The 21895-nt window shown below is 36.0% G+C and overlaps 1 protein-coding gene across 1 annotated transcript in view; it reads right to left on the bottom strand.

The window, feature by feature from the left end:
* The window catches only part of Epyc (epiphycan), a 31151-nt gene extending 30307 nt beyond the window's left edge, over positions 1 to 844 (bottom strand). The window contains exon 1 of the mRNA XM_032890782.1: positions 668 to 844. Coding sequence (XP_032746673.1) covers positions 668 to 832 — 165 coding nt within the window. The 5' untranslated portion in view covers positions 833 to 844. The remainder of the gene's footprint in view (positions 1 to 667) is intronic.
* Positions 845 to 21895: the final 21051 nt, after the last annotated feature.

Here is a 21895-nt window from a genome sequence, read left to right as displayed (position 1 = left end):
GAAATTAACCATTCAGAAATGTACATTTCCTTCTGGTACTCAGCACAGTTCTAAACAAGAATGCTCTCTTTCTTTTTCTTTTTGCCTGCTTTTGCTTTTCTTCTTGTGTGTCTTTAACCTCACGTATTTTCTTCATATTTTCCTCAGCATTGCTGATTACATTTTTAAAATGTACCTGTTGTAACTGATAGAAAACACTGTTGGTTTATTGGATTAAGGAGATGGCTAAACATAGAAAGACCCTCAGTTACCTGAGTTTGGTCACCAAAACCCACATGGTGGAAGTAGACAGACAACTTTCCCAAATTTTTCTCTCCCACATGTGCACTTGTGTGCACACGCACGCACGCGCGCACACACACACACACACACACACACACACACACACACACACACACACACACAGACGGTGCCATTTTTGTTGTTGTTGGAAGCCAAAACACTGTCCCCGCATTCACATTGGAAAAGTTGCACATGCTGTATCCAAATATTTATGGGAAATTGAGATCCAACCTTTGTTTAGAAGTAAGCAAAATCTATTGCTAAAAAGTAACTGATTAAATACATACATTTTACAAATAAAAAATGTAATATTTGACAGTAAAAAAAAGCTTTTATCAGTGATCAAGCAATGGATTTAAAAACCTCGAGCATGAGATGTCATTACCTCTACTTGGTTGTCAGGTATGTGTTCATAGTTATAAAAGGTCCCCGTGTCCTCCAAGATGGCATCGTACACTTCTGAGTCATAGTTAAAGAGCTCTGTGGTTGGTGCGGCCAATGTAGCATCAATGATGATAAGTACCAGGACAATTCTTGCTGCCATTCTCATCTTTAGAGATTTCTTAAACAGAAAATGTAAAAGACAAAACATGATATCTTGGAAATAGTTTGTAGTAAATAGAAATGATTGATCAATGTCAGAATTAAGAAAACTCAAGCTGGTATCTTTCTTTAAAACATAATTTAAAAACAACACATGCAAATTGGTAATTTCAAGGAGCCAAATGTTCCATTCACACGCATCTTCATATTTCTATAATGTAAACTACAGTGAAAAATGCCTCACGCTATTCATGGGGAGGAATGTGCTAGGATGTGAAATGTTTGCAATGCACTGATTCCCAAAGCCTTTTGTTAGCTGATAATTATAAGCATTAGAGCTCTCTGTACCATGTAAGAAGCCCTAGAACTCTCACTGACTTTGGGGTACAGATGTGTGATGAGGATGATGATGAAGATGGAGATTGATCATCTTGCCATTGTTCAGATGAGGAGACTCAGAGGTCATTACTGAGCTACTGATACACTTCCTGTGCACCCACGCCTAAGGCTTTCCCTTTTCAAAACAAATTAATGAAGGCAACTTCTCCTATCGGTCCTTTGTTGACATGGAAATCTGAATGCATATACAATTTGATATATTTCAAAATTAATATTTTATGCAGTAATTTCTGATGTTTTAACAGAGTATATAATGTCACTTTAATGTCATGGTATTTTGTTTTAATTATCTATAACCGAGATGTTGACTTAGAAAACAACAATGATACATGTCAGAAAGGCAATAGTTGCCAAATTCCCTCTAGGAGGGGGTTTGTACACACATAAAAGGGACTCAGCATTTCTTTCGTAATTGTTGAGAAAGCATAATTTGTTTCTCGTTATAATATGAGACTTTGGAATGCCTCCAATACAGTCTTAGCATAATTGCTTCAAATGTTTTTTGTTCTGTGTGTACATATCCCTTAGATTATAGAATTTTAAGAATAAAAGAATAAAAATAATAGAAATTTAAGAATAAAAGATAAATAACTCCTCATGCTTAATTTTGAGTATTTACATTGGTAATATCAAGAATATTCACTAATAATCAATGTTTACATTGGTAATATCAAGAATATTCACTAATAATCAATTGTTCACCATGCAAGACAGTAGATTTTCTTGCTCAATGTGAAATATGGAAAGATTTTATGATCTGAGACTCATTTTCTAGTTTAAGGACAGTGTCTGTGATGTTACTGCCTCTGAGCGCACTTGTAGAAGGGGATCTATCACTTTGAGACTTAAATGCACCTTCAGTTACTTGAAACAAGCTTTTATGAAGCTCACATAAGCAGGATGATCTTTGATTCCTCCGAGAACAAGATCAGGACAAATAGTTCCTTATTTCCCTCTCCCATGCTTTCTCCAAATATTTTGTAAAATTCACACTGGTTGAACTTGGCTCTATTTCAGTTGCCTTTGAATGTAGATTTACAGGTTGAGGATTTAGAATCCTCACGAACAATAACCAACAGTCATGCTTAGTAGGACAGCACGATTCACGAATCCTCTATGAACCATGTTCTCCCACTCCAGTGTGAAGTATCAGCATGGCTATCACGGAAAAGAATGTCCCCTGCACATTTCTAACACATTCCATCATTTAAAGAAAACTTGCACTTACTAATACTGTTTCTCTCTTTACATTCCTTTTGTAATTCGAATGTCTGCATGTGAGTGTTTAATAGCATTTAGCCTTTGCAGAAAATCTATCAGGACAAGGACAGGCAGCTTGTGTGAAGTACAATTGGTAAGAGTATCTAAGTATGTTTTGTCACAAAGATGTTTCTTTGTTCATACATTTATATTTGTATTTCATGTAGTTGAATATTTCAGGTTTTCTTGGCTCACTTTACATCATATTAAAATAGTCTGGAAACATCAACTTCATTAAAACTTTAAAATATTTATCACAAAAGGATACCACATGTAAAGTGTCATATAATGATCAATACATTTTAAACAGATGAAATACCACCATTTTCTCCTTCTGCATACTATTTCAATCAATATCAATCAAGATTGTCTTTCTGCTGTCAAAGGCTATGGTTAGTGTAAGGGATATTGATTGAAGGCATATATTGCAAACCACTATAATTTTATTCCCATCTGTTACAACTATTAAGATTAACTCTCTTGCCCAATGTTATTAATACCTAAGCTAATCCACAATTTTGGATTTTCCAAGAGTAATATCAATCAACAGTCCACAGCAAAATTAAAACAAACCCACTGTATCGATCAAAGGCAGCAGGAGACCTTAAAGCATGTTGAATTATTTTTTTAAAGGCTGTTATACTAGGGGGAGAAAGAAGAAAGCATGTGTAAAAACTTACCTTTGGCTCCGACTTGACGAAGTGGCACAGGGTGACTGAGCATACAGAGTCCTTGGTATTTACCCCTGACCAATGGATATGAATTCTGGTCTGTGGGAGGTGTAATTTATAACACTCAACTTTCTGTTCGCAAAACCTACTCTGAAGAATGCTTCTCTGTCTTTAAAAACCACGCATTATTTTATGGTCACACAAGCTTTGCTGCATAATCCAAATTACACAGCACACGAAGCTTGCAATGATGCTAATTAGTTATAATCGCCAACCTGTCACCTTAAAACATTTAAGTAGAGAAAGGCTGGTTTTCATATGTCTCTTCTATAACGAATTCGCCAGGTAGGAAAAGAAGGGAATGGGCATGAGGTTATTGTAGGCAAGGGTTTCTTAAGTAAATAGACTAAGAAGGAATAATTCCCCCTCACTTTGCATGTCTTGGATTACATGCTTCCCTTTTCACTAATGTTAACTGAAATCTCGAATGTTACAAAAGACTTAACTGTCTCCCTTTGTGTAAGAAAAGATAGCCAAAATTATTCAGATTGCCTGGAATGCTTTGATAACAATGAACAATGAGCCCTTTGCACGAACAATTTTGAAAGGAGTATTTCTAGAAATAATATATAAATATGATCTGAGTGTTCTTTCTATAAAAGCTCATTTTCCCCTCTTTTATCTAACAGAGCCCAAGAAATCAAATTACATAAGAACAAGATATTCCCCAACCCCCCAAAAAATGTTTTAAACTTTTCTTAAAGGAAGTGGTTTATAAATTTGAGTTTCATTACAGACAGGGAGGAAAAAATAATGTTTGTAGTTTTTATATTTCTTAGTATCAGGACTATGAAAGTCCTAGAGAAAATAAAAGTAGCATGTTTTACTCTATTCTATTTTATAGACTTCTAGAAGCCTGACTCGTATGCATCAAGAATCTTTCATATATGACCAATGTAAATAGATGTATTGCATTCCTAAAGCCAATTGGGTTCTGGCAATGCAGATAATGAAGGTCTGTTCTCAGGACCTTCCCCTTCTCTTTATAGCATTTTCCCAAACTCCTCTGCCCTTAAAATGTCTTTCTTCACCTACGTTATTAAGAGCTCTTAATGCATCATTTTCACCATCCAGCTGCTTCTAATTTCTTTGCTTAATTCACAGTATATTCCTTTTGTTGCAACCACTTTTATTTAGAATGGAAGTGGTGATAATAAGTATGGTAGGAAGTTGTGAATATCATTCAAAAAATAGAGGCCACCCTGCAGCAGGACATTTTCCTGATCCTTCATGTGGAGACAACTTTCGATTATGACTTGAAAGGTCAAATCTTGCTTCATGTACCAGCTCTGTTTAGCAGAAATGTTCTGCACTCAGTCAGTCATTCCATAAACTCTTTATTCTTCCAAGGCACTCAGATACTGTATGATTATTTCTACCCATAGATGGTTATGATCAGATGTTAATGATCTAACATTACATGTAGAATAAGAAAGAGGAAGCCAATTATATTTTCCCTGATTCCCAGATTCTGCATGATACTGAGCTTGTCTGAGCGGCTTTGGGAGATGAAGAAAATAATAGCTCTCACCTCCTTAGATTTTATTTTAAGACCTGTATTATTATTGGTATTTTTAAGGCTCTTGATTTCTTTAGAATAATAAATAGGTTGATAAAAATCCAGGAAATATATAACATTTCTTTTTCTTCTCTTATTATTTAGGTTTCATATATACATTGCCACACAATGGAAGCATGAGATAGACATAGCCTATCAGAGCTTCCTCGAGAGTTCTGGATGAATATTTAAAATTAGTTTCAGAACTAATACTTCCATAATGTCCATTATTAAACCAGTGATTAAACGATGTCTTATTTTTATCACAATTTAAAAGCCAAGACTTGATGAGAATGTTGGTAGAGTGCTTACCTAACATATGCATAATTCTGGGTTTAAGTACCAGCATCTGACAATCAGCACTCAATGATCCATGCCTAAAGTCTCAGAAATTAGGTAGTCGGGAAGGAGAGTCAGAATCAGGCCACCTTCTGATTCATGGGTTTGAAACCAGATAGTATATATGAGCTTCTGTTTAAGTAGATAGATAGGTAGGTAGATAGATGGATAGATAGATAGATAGATAGATAGATAGATAGATAGATAGATAGATAGATAGATAGATAGATGGATGGATGGATGGATGGATGGATGGATGGATGGATGGATGGATGGATGGATAGATAGATAGATAGATAGATAGATAGATAGATAGATAGATAGATAGATAGATAGATAGATAGATGGTTAGATGGATGATTAGATGTATGTATGTATGTATGTATGTATGTATGGATGGATGGATGGATGGATGGATGGATGGATAGATGGATGGATGGATGGATGGTTAGATAGATGATTAGATGGATGATGGATGGATGGATGAACAGATAAAGCTACTTGTCTTAGTATAAAATTAGAGCAAAAATATAATTCCTCAAACTTCTCTGTTCTCTGTTTTCAAATTAATATCACTTCTGTTTCTTCCTGTAAAAATGGATAATTTCTTGAGTCGTTCCCTTTATTTTGACTTGGTCTTCTTGAAATTTTCAAAATCTATCTTGAACTGTTGGTTCTCAAGTTTGTAACAAGCTCCCGAGGACATAATCAACACTGAGCAGTGAGGAAGGATTAATTACCAGTTCCAGGCTGCTTTATTCTTAGTAAACATCTTTTGGTCTCCTGATAATTTTCTTAATAGAGGCTAAGCCTGTTTATCAGAAACCCCAGGGAATCAGCTATTATGACAAGTTGCATTAGCTCATAACTGGGGTTTTATGGAGCCTTTTCTCCTCTTCCAAAACATTTCACAAAGACTTTTGGCTAGAACTCTTTACAGAATTAAAAACTAGGCTGATTGCTTTAACAGCATTAGTGTTAAAAAAGTCTTTCTATTCTGTAGCAAAAATGAGCTCAAACCAGCAGTAACTCTGAGGATAATCTTTGTTAGCTTCCCTTTGGATACTAAAGGATCAAGTTAAACAGTTACAAGGTGGGACATATATATTCCACCCGCTGATGTTAATCAATGAAAATATTGCTTACAATGTTCAGCTGTCTTCTTATAATGAGCTATCTACCGTGAATCTCCCCCCACTGCCTTGCAAAGTTTTACACACTAGTAGGAGTGCAAAACCCTAGTTAAACCATTACCCAAACAGACTGTGTTGCCTGCACGCACAATCCTATACAGTTTTCTGGTAGGCTTTTCCAAGACTGTTCTCCGATCTATAAACACACGTGCTCTGGTTTTGATGGAGATTTCCCTTCCTTTACTTTATTATGCAACTATAACTCCGGACAGAGGTTTTCTCTGGCAGCCAATCACTCACATAGCTGAACGATGGGAGAATTCATTCCCAACACTTTATCTTCCAAACGATTTTGTCTTGTTGCTCAGGGAATAGGTTTATCTGTTCTGGACTTCACTTCTTTTGTACGTAAATTCTTCACTTAATTACCCACAACATCTCCCCTTGACTTACTGGTTGGGGTTTTGGATTCAACTTTGTTCCTGGCTCTCCCTACCCTCCACACATACCCATGCCATCATTCCCAGTGACATGATTCTCCAAGCACATGTTTCATTTGTCTTGGTGGCACATTACTGTGTTGTCTCCTCATTTACTAGAAAGACCACCACATTGCTATCCACTTAGCAACTGCCATCTTCCAACTGTCAACCCTAGTCACTTCATCCTCTCACTCTGTACTCTTGAATGTGCCTCGTTTCCTCTGAGAGCTTCATTGAAAGGCTCCATCACCTTTTCCGTACCTTCTTTTTCTTCTTACACTCATGTCAGATAAATAATTACTATAATCCTTTAGAGTTGAACGCATGTTTTTTTCTTCTCCCCCCCATCTATTGTGAGAAGCTACAACTACTGCTATTGAAAATTACACAAAAAGAATGGCTGTTACAATTGTAAATCCACTCAGAGACAATAGTTTTAGGATGATTCTATTACTAACACTAAGAGGGCTATGTTACAAGATGTATTTTGTCACAATAATCCCTATATCAGTGGTTCTTATCCTATGGGTCATGACTCTCTCAGAGGTTCAAATGATCCTTTCACAGGGGTCTCCTAAGATCATTTGAAAATAAAGACATCTACATTAAGATTCTTTACAGTAGCAAAAATTACATAGTTATGAATTAATATTAGAACTAATTAAGGGTTAAAGGTCAACACAACAAGAAGGGTCATAAAGGGTCACAGCATTAGGAAGGTCGTGAAGCACTGTCCTATACACTTTGTCTCATTACCAAAAGGAGCTAAACATCAAGTGTTTAGTTCTTAGTCTTCAGATCCACCTGCACTCCATTGTACATCATTGCCTTCCCTTCTGCGCCTGTGCAAGGATCTGTACGTGTATTCTCCACCTAATGCCTGGGATTCCATTCATCCTTTTTCATTTTCTCACAGACTTGTTCTTCTTATGTTGCTCCCTATTACTGCCTGCTTCACTCATCGCCCTTCTGTTTACGTGCATGTAGCTCTGGCAGGTTGCATCTGAGACATTTCTGCCCATTCTCCTTGATGTTTCATCCTGTCTTTCAAATTACAGTTTTTATAGGATGTAGAAGCTAGAATGAATAAAGCTTATAAACTTCATAACATAAACATTACTTGTCAGAGTCACAGTTACATTTTCAGTGTCTAAGAGAGCCCTTAATCCACAACCTATGCCAGTGTTCATGTCTGTATAGGAGTGTGTGTGTGTGTGTGTGTGTGTGTGTGTGTGTGTGTGTGTGTGTGTGTGTGTGTGTGTGTGTGAGAGAGAGAGAGAGAGAGAGAGAGAGAGAGAGAGAATGTGTAAAGTGCATGTCTATGGGTTACCTATATGATATGTCTTCCTCTATTACTCTCTATTTTAGTCTCAAAGAGATGTTTGAAATTCAATCTCATAGATTCAGCTAATCTCATTGACCAACCATCATCAGGCTACTCTGCCTCTGTTTCACCAGACTTGGGTTACAGACACCTGCCACCATTTTCAGCTTTTTATATTCATTCCTGGGATCTCTTGATCACATCTTTACATTTGAGTGGCAGACATTTTAGCAACTGAGCAATCCCCCTAGGTTCTCCACACCTTATTGTTCTTTTAATTAATTAAATCATCACTTAATAGCTGTCCAGATTTCTTTGGGTTATTCTAATAGTTACAGTAGTATTGGCGCTGATGACAAATTCTAATTCTTCACAAAGCTCATAAATGTAATTACAGTGTCTATGTTGTTTTAATTAGTTTTTTTTTTTTTTGCTATTTTGTTGAGGCGAATCAAAATGCCATCCAGACATGCTTTCCAAGCTGTTACCTGTGAGTTTCTTGAAGTAGGCTTTACTTTTCTTTGCTGAGAAGTCTGTCTACTGTCGTGTACTGAAAGATGAGGCATGGACTCGTGCTAAGGCACTTGCGTTTCTCTACCATTTATTTTTTTCTTCTGGTCAAAAATTTAGAATACAAGACATCAAACTGGCCCAGGGCAGGATGGGATTCACTGTATTAACTAACTGAGAGAGGGTGTTACTCCTCCTAGGGCTCTTCATTAAGCACGGAAGTGGAGGAGTTGGTAATGCTTCCTCCATATGCCTTATCTTTTTGTTTTAAGTCATTAAAGAGAGAGACCAAAAATATCGTCCTAGTTACTAGTTACTATCAAACCCACTTATACCTGTCACTTAAAAAGTTTTGAAAAATGTTTGCTTTTTCTTGAGAAAGAGAATTTCATGTTGTAATTGCTGGCTATTCACTTCACTCTAAGATCTATTCAAAGAAACCTCAGTTCCTCAGTGTCTGCCCATTCTACTTAAATTAAGTAATTTCCCCAATAATTGTTAAAATACAATTTATTTATTATGCAAATTATTAGTAAATATAGCCCCTTTTATGGAAAGCTAGTCCCATAAAACATTCTTTAATTGATATTTTTTGGTTGGTATATTTTCAGTCAATAAGAGACAATAGGCATTTGATGAATACCCATTATCCAATAATCTAAGGAACTAAGTTAGACAGTGGGCCAAAATCCTTCCCTTAAATATTGGGTGGCCTGAAAGGGAAAAGGAGATGATGAGACTCATAAAAGAAGAAGGAAAAATTCTTGAATAAGAGAAGTCATTGAATATCAGCAGAGACACATTCTGAAAGCTTTTTTTGGCAGATTTCAAGTTTCTTTCTCTAAATGGATGATTCTTATCTGTCTTCTAAGTGAATTGGATGCAAGATGCCAAAAGTAATGGGCAGTGTGTGGTGTTTACGAAGTTCTGCTTTGTGCTTAGCTTAGGACATATTGCATTTTCCATATAAAAATTCATATTTCTCATGATCAATAAATCATTAAAATAAAAAAATGGATGGGTGTCACACACCTATAACCCTAGGCTGGTGGGAGACACATGAGAAATTTGAGGATAGCCTGGGCTACTAAGGAGCACAAGTCAATTTAGTAAGACTTTGTCTTATAATAAAAGTTTTAAAAAGCCTAGATAAATGTTTCAGCAGTAGAATGCTTGTACAGTAATATAAAGCCTAGACTCAATCCTTAGCATGTAATATATATATATATATATATATATATATATATATATATATATATATATATTACAAATAGAAGCTAATGTCTTCAGACACCATTAATTCATTGAATTATTGAAATTTGATTCAAATTGTTCACAACATCACTTTATGTTGTAATTCTTTTAAAAGATTACTATAGAGCTGGAAAAATAACAGAAAGACTGAGAATGCTTGTATCTTGCTCTTTAAAAGGACCCTATAATTGTCAGGAGCCTCTCAGGAGACAGCTATATCAGGTGCCTGTCATATTTTACTTCTTGGCATCTGCAATATTGTCTGGGTTTGGTGTCTGTGTATGGGATCAATTCTCCCAGGCGGGGCAATCTCTGGATGTCCTTTCCTTCCGTCTCTGTTATTTCCTCCTGGTAGTATTTTGTTCTCCTTTCTAAGAAGGACTGAAGCATCCACATTTTGGTCTTCCTTCTTCTTGAGCTTCAAGTGGTCTGTAAATTGTATCTTGGGTATTCTGAGCTTTTCGGATAATATCTACTTATCAGTGAGGGTATATACCATGTGTGTTCTTTTATGATTGGGCTACCTCACTCAGGATTATATTTTGTATTTCAATCCATTTGCCTAAGAATTTCATGAAGTCATTGTTTTTAATAGCTAAGCAATACTCTATTGTGTATATGTATCACTTTTCTGTATCCATTTCTCTGTTGAGGGACATCTGGGTTCTTTCCAGCTTCTGGCTATTATGAATAAGACTGCTATGAACATAGTGGAGCATGTGTCTTTGTTATATGTTAGAGCATCTTTTGGGTATATGCCCAGGAGAGGTATAGCTGGGTCCTCAGGCAATGTCCAGTTTTCTGAGGAACCTCCAGATTTATTTCCAGAGTGGTTGTACCAGTCTGCAATCCCACCAACAATGGAGGAGTGTTCCTCTTTCTCCATATTCTTGCCAGCATCTGTTGTCACCTGAGTTTTTGATCTTAGCCATTCTGACTGGTGTGAGGTGGAATCTCAGAGTCATTTTGATTTGCATTTCCCTGATGACTAAGGATGTTGAGCATTTCTTTAGGTGTTTCTCAGCCATTCAATATTCCTCAGCTGAGAATTCTTTGTTTAGCTCTGTACCCCATTTTTAGTAGGGTTATTTGGTTCTCTGGAGTGTAACTTCTTGTGTTCTTTGTATATATTAATATTAGCTCCTTATGGAATGTAGGATTGTTAAAATCTTTTCCCAATTTGTTGTTTGCCTTTTTGTCCTATTGACAGTGAGAGTACACTTGGAGCGACCCATGACTCTGTCACATATGTAGCAGAGGATGGCCTGGTTGGGCATTAATGGGAGGAGAGGACCTCGGTCCTGTGAATGCTTGATACCCCAGGGTAGGGGAATGCTAGGGCAAGGACACAGAAGGGAGTGGTTGGGTAATTGGGGGAGCACCATCATAGAAGCATGGGGAGGGGGGATGGGATGGGGGTTTCTGGAGGGCAAACCTGGAAAGGGGATAACATTCAAAATGTAAATAAAGAAAATATCCAATAAAAGAAAAGAAAAAAACAAACAAACCAAAAAGGGCTGGAACATTTTTTAACAGCACCTATGCTGGGCAGCTTCAAGCTCCTGTGACACACTCCAGGGGATCTGTCATCCTGTTCTAGCTTCCTTCATTTCATACCTGCATGCAAGTGCTCACACACACACACACACACACACACACACACACACACACACACACACCATCTTCCTTTAAAAATTTAGTTTTACTACAATATACTAACAAGTACTAAAATAATATTTTAAAGTATATTATAATAGTATAAACAATATATTAAACTAAAATAGCATAATATTTTATTTCAAATATTATAGTAATTGTTAGTATATTGTTTTAGTATAAAACAATAGTATACATTGTCATCATAAGATTCAATGGTTATAAATATTTTGGGAAAATAAAAACAAAGCACAAATATTTCTCACTGAGAGCACCGCTATGTTTGTGCATCTCCAGACGAAAAGATGGATAATGCCAATAGATTAATTTTACAAGATTTCATAGAATACCATGTGTTATTTTATTTAAAACATTTAACTCTACTTATATGAAATTTAAAAGGAAATTGCCAGAGTTGAAGGAACTGATGAAAAACAGATTTCATGGCCAGAAATACTAGTTCACATTATACATTTAGTATACATCTCAGTGCAGGCTTTGTTTGCATTAACGTATTTTAAAAGGTTCTAATGTTCCACTCAATCTTCACAGCAACCTTACAAAATAATCACCATTACAATTTTCCCCAAACTAAATGCTTCAGAATGAAACTTAATTTGTTCAGACCAGGCAGACCACTCACGTTGTCCTATTATGAATATTTGACCGTAGATACTGTATTAAATGTTTTCATGTCTACTGGACACAGGGTAAATGAAGTTAAAATACCACAGGCAAACACAGTAGCCTACAGAAATGGGATAGGGGATATCTAACAGCGCTACATATTTATTAAAACCCATAAGATCATATAATAAAACCAGAAAATTTTAATAAAAGTTATCTATGAACCTTAGCTAGTGATTATGTATTAACCCTGACCTATTACTTTAATGAATGTTTCATCATAGCACAGACACTACTGACAGGGGAAATGTGTGGTGGGGTAAATTGCCTGGACCTCTGCACTACCAACTTAGGTTTTCTGTTAAAAAAAAAAATAACAAAATCTTGGAGTCTAAATTTCCAGTCCTGCACTTTTATACCAATGACATGAGATAATATTTTTGTTTATTTACATATTTATCTGATTTTTTAAAAAAAGATGGTTTTTCTTGATTGTATGCTTGGGGTCTGAACTCTGTAGAAATTCCCACTCACTAGTGAGAATATATGTTTTAACCTGCAACTCTTGATTCTGCATAGACCATGTCTTGAAGAGATTTTTTTTTCTTAATAAGTTACTCCTGTCAAACACTTGCATGAATGTCTTCTAGTGTGGACTGGATTCCTTCAGTCATCGTTGAGGTAACCACACACTATGCACATTATATATAAGCTCAATAAATTTTGTCTTCTTTAGTAAATATATTTTACTGAGGAAAACATTTGCAATCAATAGATTCTTTTACTAGAGCAAGAAAACCATACACAGCACATTCATGGGCTTCTTGCTAAAGCTCATCTCTGCCTCAAATGTAATAAGTTCTGTACGAGCCTGTTATGTTAGCCGTCTTAATGTCTGGCTCCTGTATTCCTCACTGTGAGGTTTATCATGATTCACAGTGAGTCTTCTCTGGCTGCGGTTGCTTTATGCTTGCCTAACTTGTTTAACTCAGTTGGCCCAAATCAAAATACATTAATTCATGGACTTATTTACAAAATGGTATACTTTGCACCTTGGCTTTCATAGGTAGGACATATGAATAGGCTTTTGATTTGGAGCCCACACAACATCCTCCAAGATCTTTGCTTCAGTGATTAATGTTCTCCTGCTCTTGGCAGCAAGAGGTGTCTTTCAGCCCAGTTTTAAAAGTTGCCACTGTTTGCTTTCTCCTAATTTTATGGTTTCTGTAATTTCAGATATAATGTTTTAAAGACATGTTTTAATAATCATGTCATGATTATTACTGCAAAAGGGACTTTAATAATATAAAGAAATTTCATAATTTCTATAAGGTACTTTATATAATTTATATAAGGTACAGTAAGGTAAAAGTTCGGAAATTTTATTAACTTTATTATTATTTGAAAAGCTATTTTAGGTATTACTTTATGTGTTATTTTGGCTATATACAGTCAATGCAGAGGTTAGTTTTTGTCCCACCTTCTTGTTATAATGTGGATTACTTTGTGACGACCACATTCTGTGTGCAATCATTAAGAAATCTACTGTGGAAATTCCGGCTTAGGTGAAATTATGTAGTTGGAAATATGGGGTGTGTTTTGATTTTGCTGGTATGCTTTACTTTGATTTCTATTATTCTCCCGATAACAAGGTATCTGCAGCTAGCTGTGGTTTGTTGAAAATATAGGGCTTAGGTGGCTACTTCCCTGTTATTCTTCCCTGGTCTCTGCCTATTGCAATCTTCTCACCTGGGGCCTTAAGGTCCTGTAATGTAATCTAGATATCGCATTTGTGTCTGTGCTTGCAAAAACCCTTACTCTCTGCAGTTTGATAATTTGTGAACTTCTGTGTTAATTACTGTCTACTGCACAAAAAAATAATCTCTGATAAGGTCTGAGAGCTGCACCAATAGATTGATATCAAGATGTAAATTTAGAGGTCAGCTTTATACAATCTCCATCTAGCAAAATATTAAAGGTAGGTCCGTCCAACCCAGGGGCGTGAAAAAGTGTGTGTGTGTGTGTGTGTGTGTGTGTGTGTGCGCGCGTGCGCATGCATGTGTATGTGTAGTAAAATTCTCCAAAATAACATCATTTAGTTTTTAAGTGTTCATGGGAAATATTGATACCTTTATTTATTAGCCAGTCATAAAAGTTTTACACATTTGCAAGTTCTTTAAAAAACATTTTAATAATTTAGTTAATTTTACTTAATACTTATCTGGGTTGTGTATGCATGTGTATGCACACATAATAATCATTATGCAGTTGATAATTATGCAGAAATATTTGAGGTAGTAAATACTGGTACTTTCATTATATACATTATCAAATTATGGTAAAAAGTGTTAAATTTTAAGTTCCCATGTGTGTTATTAAAAAATAAGGCTGATAAAATAAAATAAGCCCATTTTTAAAATTTTCTCATGCTAAATATAGACATTACCCCCCTTCTTCTGCATACTTTTTTTGGAGGTAACAAGGAGGATGGGAATCCACTTTGTAAAGTATACAAGGAATATTAAGTAGGAAGGAAAAGAAATATTCCAAAGAGTTTAAACTTCTAGTTTAGAAGAAAGATGATTGTAGTCATGGGCTCCCATAAAAAAACAAACAAAAAACATACACAAGACATACCTTTAAGGAGAGAACTTGATCCTGAGACTAAAATCAACTATGACGACAGTTGTGAATGGGCAAATAAGGAGATCTTTTTCCATGTGTGATTTAATTTTGAGAAAAACAAGATGGAGAGGGACATGGAAGTGGGCAATCATGGAAAACAACAATTGTGTGTTTTCCCAGGTAGATATTCTTCATATGGCTATGTTCTACCTGCCAGTTTCTGAGCTCAATATTTTTGGAGAAGTAAAAGCTCATAAACTTCTCACACATGCCAACTTAGTTCATAAAAACATTTCCCACCAGCTTGAAATATAACACTGGCTTATTCTTTGGCAAATTTCTCTTCAAACATTAGGCTTTTATACAAAAAATTAGATATCAAAGTAGAGGTGAACTGAAGCCAACTACAGTATCAAGTAACTCTGACTGGCCCAGGAAAATTCAAACCTCTTATTCTATCCCCTGGAAAAATGTCTCAGATTCAAAAGGTATAAGACTTAAAAATAGAAAACTTAAACGCATCTCTTGTTGTCTTTATGTTGGAGGCACGAAAAAAAAATCCCAACAACAGACAACAAATCAACAAATAAAACCTGAAAAATATAGGAAGACCATTTTTCCTAAGACAATGCATACTAGGAATCTCATGAAACAAATGTGAAAAGGTGATAGATTCCATCAAAACTAACAAATGCTTTCCTAAGTAACCCACAGATCAGCAAAAATATTGGAATAAAATAGAAAACCATTTTCATTCAAATCAATAGCAATGCCTTTCCAAGTACATTAGTTGAAAATTTAGTCACAGAGGTATATTAGTAGAATGAATAATCTGAAGGCATGATAAATTAATCATGATTTTAAAAAACTCAATTTAAAGCATCTAAGAATAAGAAAGGAAAATCAGTCGAAATAATGAAAAGATAATGAAGTTATAATATTAAATTTAGTATAATAAAATAGAAAATAAAAATGCACACTACTAAGAAAATTAAATCCAGCATTTGGAAAAGACAGGCTGGGAAGATACCTCAGCACCTAATGGCACTCACTGTCAAATCATTCAACCGACGCTGGAAACCTGGAGCTGAAACGATGGAAAGTGATAGTTGACTTTTACAGCTCTGTCTCTGACCTCCAAATGCACCAACACATATACCTACACATTCACAAGCACATGCAAACACATGAACACACACACATGCACAACCCTACACACAGCCACACACATGCACACATAACCCACATGAACATAAAGTAAAAATGAATTAAATTGGTAAAAAAAAAAAAAGCTTTTAAAGAATTTGCAAAAGTGATAAAAACCTTTATGACTGGCCAATAAATAAAAGTGCCAATATTTTCCATGGACACATAAAAACGAAATAATGCTATTTTTGAGGGATTTATGCAAATGAGTTTCAGTCACATCATGAGTCATTCACTGAGCTCAATAATCAGTGGATTATTATATTCCTATGAGAATATTTTTTTTTTTGGAGCTGAGGACGGAACCCAGGGCCTTGCACTTCCTAGGCAAGCGCTCTACCACTGAGCTAAATCCCCAACTCCTCCTATGAGAATATTTTAAAGAGAATTGAAGCAGTCAACCTCATAAGGTGATAATAGTTAACATTTACTGAATGATAATCTTATTGGTCAAAAGTTTCCCGAATATTTTGATTAATCTGATAGTTCACTTTTGCTGTCTATATGATAAAATGGAAGGACAACTTGAGAATTGGCAAGACTCACTTCAGAGCGTGTCTGTGTGTGTTTCTGGCTCCAGACCAAAGAACTGAGAGGAAGAACCACTCTGAATGCTACCTCAGGGATCTAAGCAGAACAAAGAGCTGACAAACTGGAAAGATAAGATGCGGCATTAACCCTTGACTGGATGCATGCTTTTGTTTCCGCCACTGTCAGGGAATAAGATTTCAATCTCTTCAGCCATTGAACATGGACTCATACTGGTGTCTCCGTGGAACATTTAAGCTCTGGACCTCAGGCTAGAGATCATCATTGCCCCAGATACTCTGAGGCTTCCATCCTCTTGGACGGAGCATATAATTTAGTTTCCAGTATTTGAATAGGTTTTATGGAGTTTCTGGTCCTACAAGCCAGGCTAATAAACTCCATCATATTGCTTTAAGTACATGTTATGCATTTGTTTATTGAGGCAAACCTAACAGTTGCCACAAGTACCATTTGACTCACTCTAAGGAGAGAAAGCTCATGATTCCTGCTTGAAAAATAAGACAACTCAAACACTGACAGAATTCAAGTATTTGAAAATTAGTATTTTACTCCAACTGAGACACAGTTGTGCATGGAAGAGCAAGACAAGCAAATGTAATGTGATTTGTTAGGAGCTTGCAAAACGTGAAAACACCCAACTACAGACAATATGTTGACTATGCACGGCATGCAACTAAAGGAAGATGCTGCAATCAAAAGAGGAGGCAGAGAGGAGTGGATAATTTGAGAATTAATACATCAATTGATTCCGTAAAATGAGACTGAATTGTCAACGGAATTGGAGGAGTTAAGAATTTTTCTATTACCTATAAAAACAAATATCTCTCTGATATGCTGTAAAAAATAACAACAATGAATATCTTCACCTTGCAATTTCTATTTTATGAGTCAAAAGAAGGTGAGGACAACCAAACAATGGATACAATGTCTACATCAATGCGTTAAAATATATTATGGAATCTTTTGTAGTCATTCACTTATGTCAGTCAGTGTTAACTTGTCATTAACGATATCATAGCTGAACTGCAAGTCAGCAAAATGTAGTTTTGCGGGTCTGAGGTAGGGGCACAATTGTGGTATTTTTATGACATAAATTTGTTTAGATGAGGACATTATAACAAAACCCTCATGATTTTGTTAATGTGTAAGCAGAGACATAATTATAAGACAGTGTTTAAAATTAATCATATGGATGTCACATGATATTAACTTGGTCAAATGCATCTGTAGATTTGGTAAAGTCAAGAGCCAAAAAACCCAAGTATAGTTCTGAAACTATACAAAAAGAACACCTTTATGAATTCAACTCTAAAGAAAAAAACTAGCTAGAATCAGCAGAGCATGATCTATAAACAGGACACTTGTTCATTTTGCTTTTCATTCTTTGAAAGTTTTAAATGAAATTTTGCCTTAAATTCTCAAAAAGGCTTTTTCTGTTTCGAAATATGAACAAAAGCCGTAAATGTATTTGTTAGACAGATTGGCTAGTGTTGCAAGTTACTTTTCTTAAATTGTAAAATAAGGGAAAGAGATTAGCAAGATACAGTGATGATCATAAGTAGAAAACCTGTCAGCCTAAGTGTGACCTTTGAGACTCTCAGGACAGTAGAGATAACTTTGAACTGAGGCAGACGTTGAAATGCAACATTCCTTTTCCACTTCTCCTTTGTAGAAAGGCTGATATGTTAAGCTGACAGAAGAATTTCCAAGCCTTCGATTTAAGAAAGCAAATGGCAGAAATGCTACTGCTGTTGAATGGTACAAAGTTAAAAGCACCCAGGGTACTATTTCTAGCAACAGTTTGATAGGTCGGCTGCCATTGCTGCATGAAGTTGAGGACCACGAAGGAGCTCAGACACGTGTGCGAAGAAGAGGAAGTGGGATATGCCTTTGTGAATTTCAGGAAAAGACTGTGTTTGTACAAGTGTTTGTAATAGGTAGGTCCATCTGCCTTATCTCATACAGAAAGGAATGGACGAAGAATCCAACTTCAGGAAATAGAATTTTGTTTTAGATTAATGGGAAACCTTTAGGATTGCCAAATATTAAGTTTAGCATTCTCATCTCAAAGCTGACTCTGTTAAGTTGTAGACATAGATAAGAAAAGAACATTTTATTTTGGGAGGATTTGTTTGCTGTGACTTGATATCCAATCATGCATGCTTCAATCACACTGTAAATATTTGTAGGCATGAAGTTAATTTTATGAGTTGGGATTATATTTTGTATTAGAAGCAGATAATTAAGTATTTTGCTGTTTCTAATTAGTTTATCTGTGTATTATACATCTGCTGTGCTATGCAAGTCAATATGCTCAAAATATTAATACATTTAACAGATGTTAATTGTTTGACTCAAATATTAGCATATTTTGCTTTGAAAAGTAAAGTATGAATTTCTAAATCCATTCCTAAGTAGATAGTGGTTCATAACAGAGATGCCATTTTGAGTAACAATTTATAAATCAAAAATATTATGCTGGAATCCTATCATTGTATGCAAGTAACTATGGTTAGGTCACAGACTGAAGCAATTGATCTTTAGCTACTAGAAAGTTTGTCTTATCTTGATCTCATTTTTATTAATTCTTTGAGAATTTCAAACAGAATGTTTTGAACATATGCCCCTTCCATCACATCCCAACTCCTCTTTATTCATGCAATCTATGTCAACTTTTTCTCTTCTATCCTCAAAATCAATACGGTTTATACTTCCCATATACTTGTGTATGTCTGGCTTCCCCTAGTGAATGGTATACCTACCAAGAGCCATATCATTAAGGTAAATTAATACCCCAAACCAGCCTCTATGCATTCCCAATAAGTCTTTTAGTGGAAATGGATCCATACTCGCCTACATTATCCATACTGAGATTTTTACTGGCTTGAACATGTGCACATCTTGTGTATGCTATCATGTTGTGAATTCAAACAGGCATGTTTTTAGCAGTGTCTGGAAAATACTGATTCCTTGTAGTCATAGACCACCTTTGGCATTTATAAACTTTCTTCCACAATATCTCCTGGGCTTTGTGGGATGTGGTTCGATATAGCTGTTCCATTTAAGAATGAGAACTACTTACTCTTTTATTCTCCATGCCTTGACAAGTTGTGGGTCTCTCTGTTAAAAGGAATATACTACAAAAAGAAGCTTCTCTGATTAGAGTTGAGAGATTCACTTCTTCATAGATATAAGTCAGTAGGACTAATACTATGACCATTTAGATGAATAATGGTAGAACCTTCTTCACTAGAGGCTATGACCACAAGTACTTGGCTCAAATAACTGTGTCAGGTATGGGTCTCATTATGTAGAGTAGGACTTACATTCAGTCAGAGAGTGAAGTGTACTCCATGATATCTGTGTCACTCTTGGGTCGATGAACATCTCTTTGCCACTCTGGACATAATCGTAACTCACAGAGTTCACAATTTTTTTTCCACAAGCCTCAGCACTATGAAATGTAGCCTACAGGGATAAAACTTCCTAGTTGGTAGCAACTTGATTTCTGGATGATCTATGCCAAAAGTAGATGATGCCTAAAGCAACAGGAACTAACTATCAAGTTCTGAAGGGTAACCAAGAGTGACAGCAATAGCCAATGATGCTTGGTAAGGTCTATGGGACCCATTACCCTACAACTCCAAAAGGTATCCCTTCCTAGCACTGTGATTTTAACATGCTAGTCTATGGTACTTAATTCGATCAGTTGAGTCCCACTATAGTGCAACTCCATTAAACTCTTTGTATATGCATATGGGCGTGCACATACTTAAGAAATTATATATTTTTATTTTCAGTATATTTTTACTATTTTAGAATTAAATTTAAATACTCTAATCAGATATTCTTCCCCTCTTCAAAGCCCTTCCATATCCTTTCCCCTCCCTATCTACCTAACCATAATTTCTTTCTCAAAAAAAAGAAAAAAAAACAAAACCCTAAATAAAGAAAACAAAACAACATGAAAAAGGAAACAAAAGACAACACCAAAAACATATAAAACAGAACCTGCCAGGGTGACAGAAATTCATATGAATGCTTTGAAAACTCAAAAACTCAGCCAAAAACCTAATTATATATTCATATTCCTCTTTTGATCTAATTAAATATTAAGCCTCATCAAGTATATCGCCAGTAATTACAAAATGACACTGTATTATTCTATTTGTCACTCTATTAAAATTAAGGTATTGCTCTTTTAGATAGAAACTGAGAAAACAGTGATAAGCTTGTGATCACTAAACGCCAGCTGTCTTCATTGGAAGCAATAGATATTTAAGTAGATATGACAGGTATATTACAAGAAATCTCATTAGAGCGTCACCGGCAGTGTTATTATCCATAATTCTTTGTTTCAGTGTGCTTCTACCCATGACTGCCAATTTCTAAAGGGCAACTAAAGGCTGCATTTGAGGGCAGTGTAACTATCAAGCTATAAGACGCCCCATGAAAAATGTTCTGGATCACAGCAAAACTATTCTTTCGGTCTCTGTTAGAAATAAAGTTGGCCTCTTTTGCTTTTATTTTAAACCCGTAAGACTTTCCACAATTTTGTTGGAATAGAAGACCTTAACTATGAATAACTTGACCATGCCCAGTAAAGTTGGGTCACTGCCCTTTCTTCCATTGCATAGTTTGAATATTGGTGCAGTGATGTCACCTAAAGTGCCACATCCGCTAAAGTCAGAGACTTCTTTGCGGTTATTGTCTTGGATCTGTTACAATATTTATTCTCTTCTATCTATATCTCTAATGTGAAATGTGACTGGAAAACTGTCAGGTTTGTTCTGATTCATGATGTGGAGAGAGAGGGAGACAGAGACAGAGAGAGAGAGAGACAGAGAGACAGAGAGAGACAGAGAGACAGATACAGAGAGACAGACACAGAGAGACAGACACAGAGAGACAGAGAGAGAGAGAGAGAGAGAGAGAGGAAGGAGAGAGAGAGAGAGAGAGAGAGAGACACAGAGACACAGAGAATAGAGAGAAGGGAAGGCGAGAGAGAGAGAGACAGAGAGAGAGAGAGAACAGAGAGACACAGAGACACAGAGAACAGAGAGAAGGGAAGGAGAGAGAGACACAGAGACACAGAGAACAGAGAGAAGGGAAGGAGAGAGAGAGAGTGAGAGCGAGAGAGAGAGAGAGCGAGAGAGAGAGAGAAAGGAAGGGAAAAAGCAACATGGAGAATACAGAGCTCTCACTGTCCCCTTCTCAGGTTTTGCTGAGGATGAATGAGGCTCTAGCATTCCACTTAACCTTCAAAATTCAAGCCCCATGATTATCTGAAATGCCTCCTTCAGGACTTCCTTGGCCTTCATGTAAGCACTTGGTTTCAAACTGCTTTCTCAGTGTCTGTCTTATTTTGTCTTAATTTTTTAGAGGCTTGCTTGTGTTGTGCATGGAGGGGAATTGGG

Source organism: Rattus rattus, chromosome 1 (genome assembly GCF_011064425.1).
Source record: "Rattus rattus isolate New Zealand chromosome 1, Rrattus_CSIRO_v1, whole genome shotgun sequence".
Lineage (NCBI taxonomy): Eukaryota > Metazoa > Chordata > Mammalia > Rodentia > Muridae > Rattus > Rattus rattus.
Note: the sequence above shows the minus strand (reverse complement) of the source record. Positions and strands in the feature narration are given on the sequence as shown.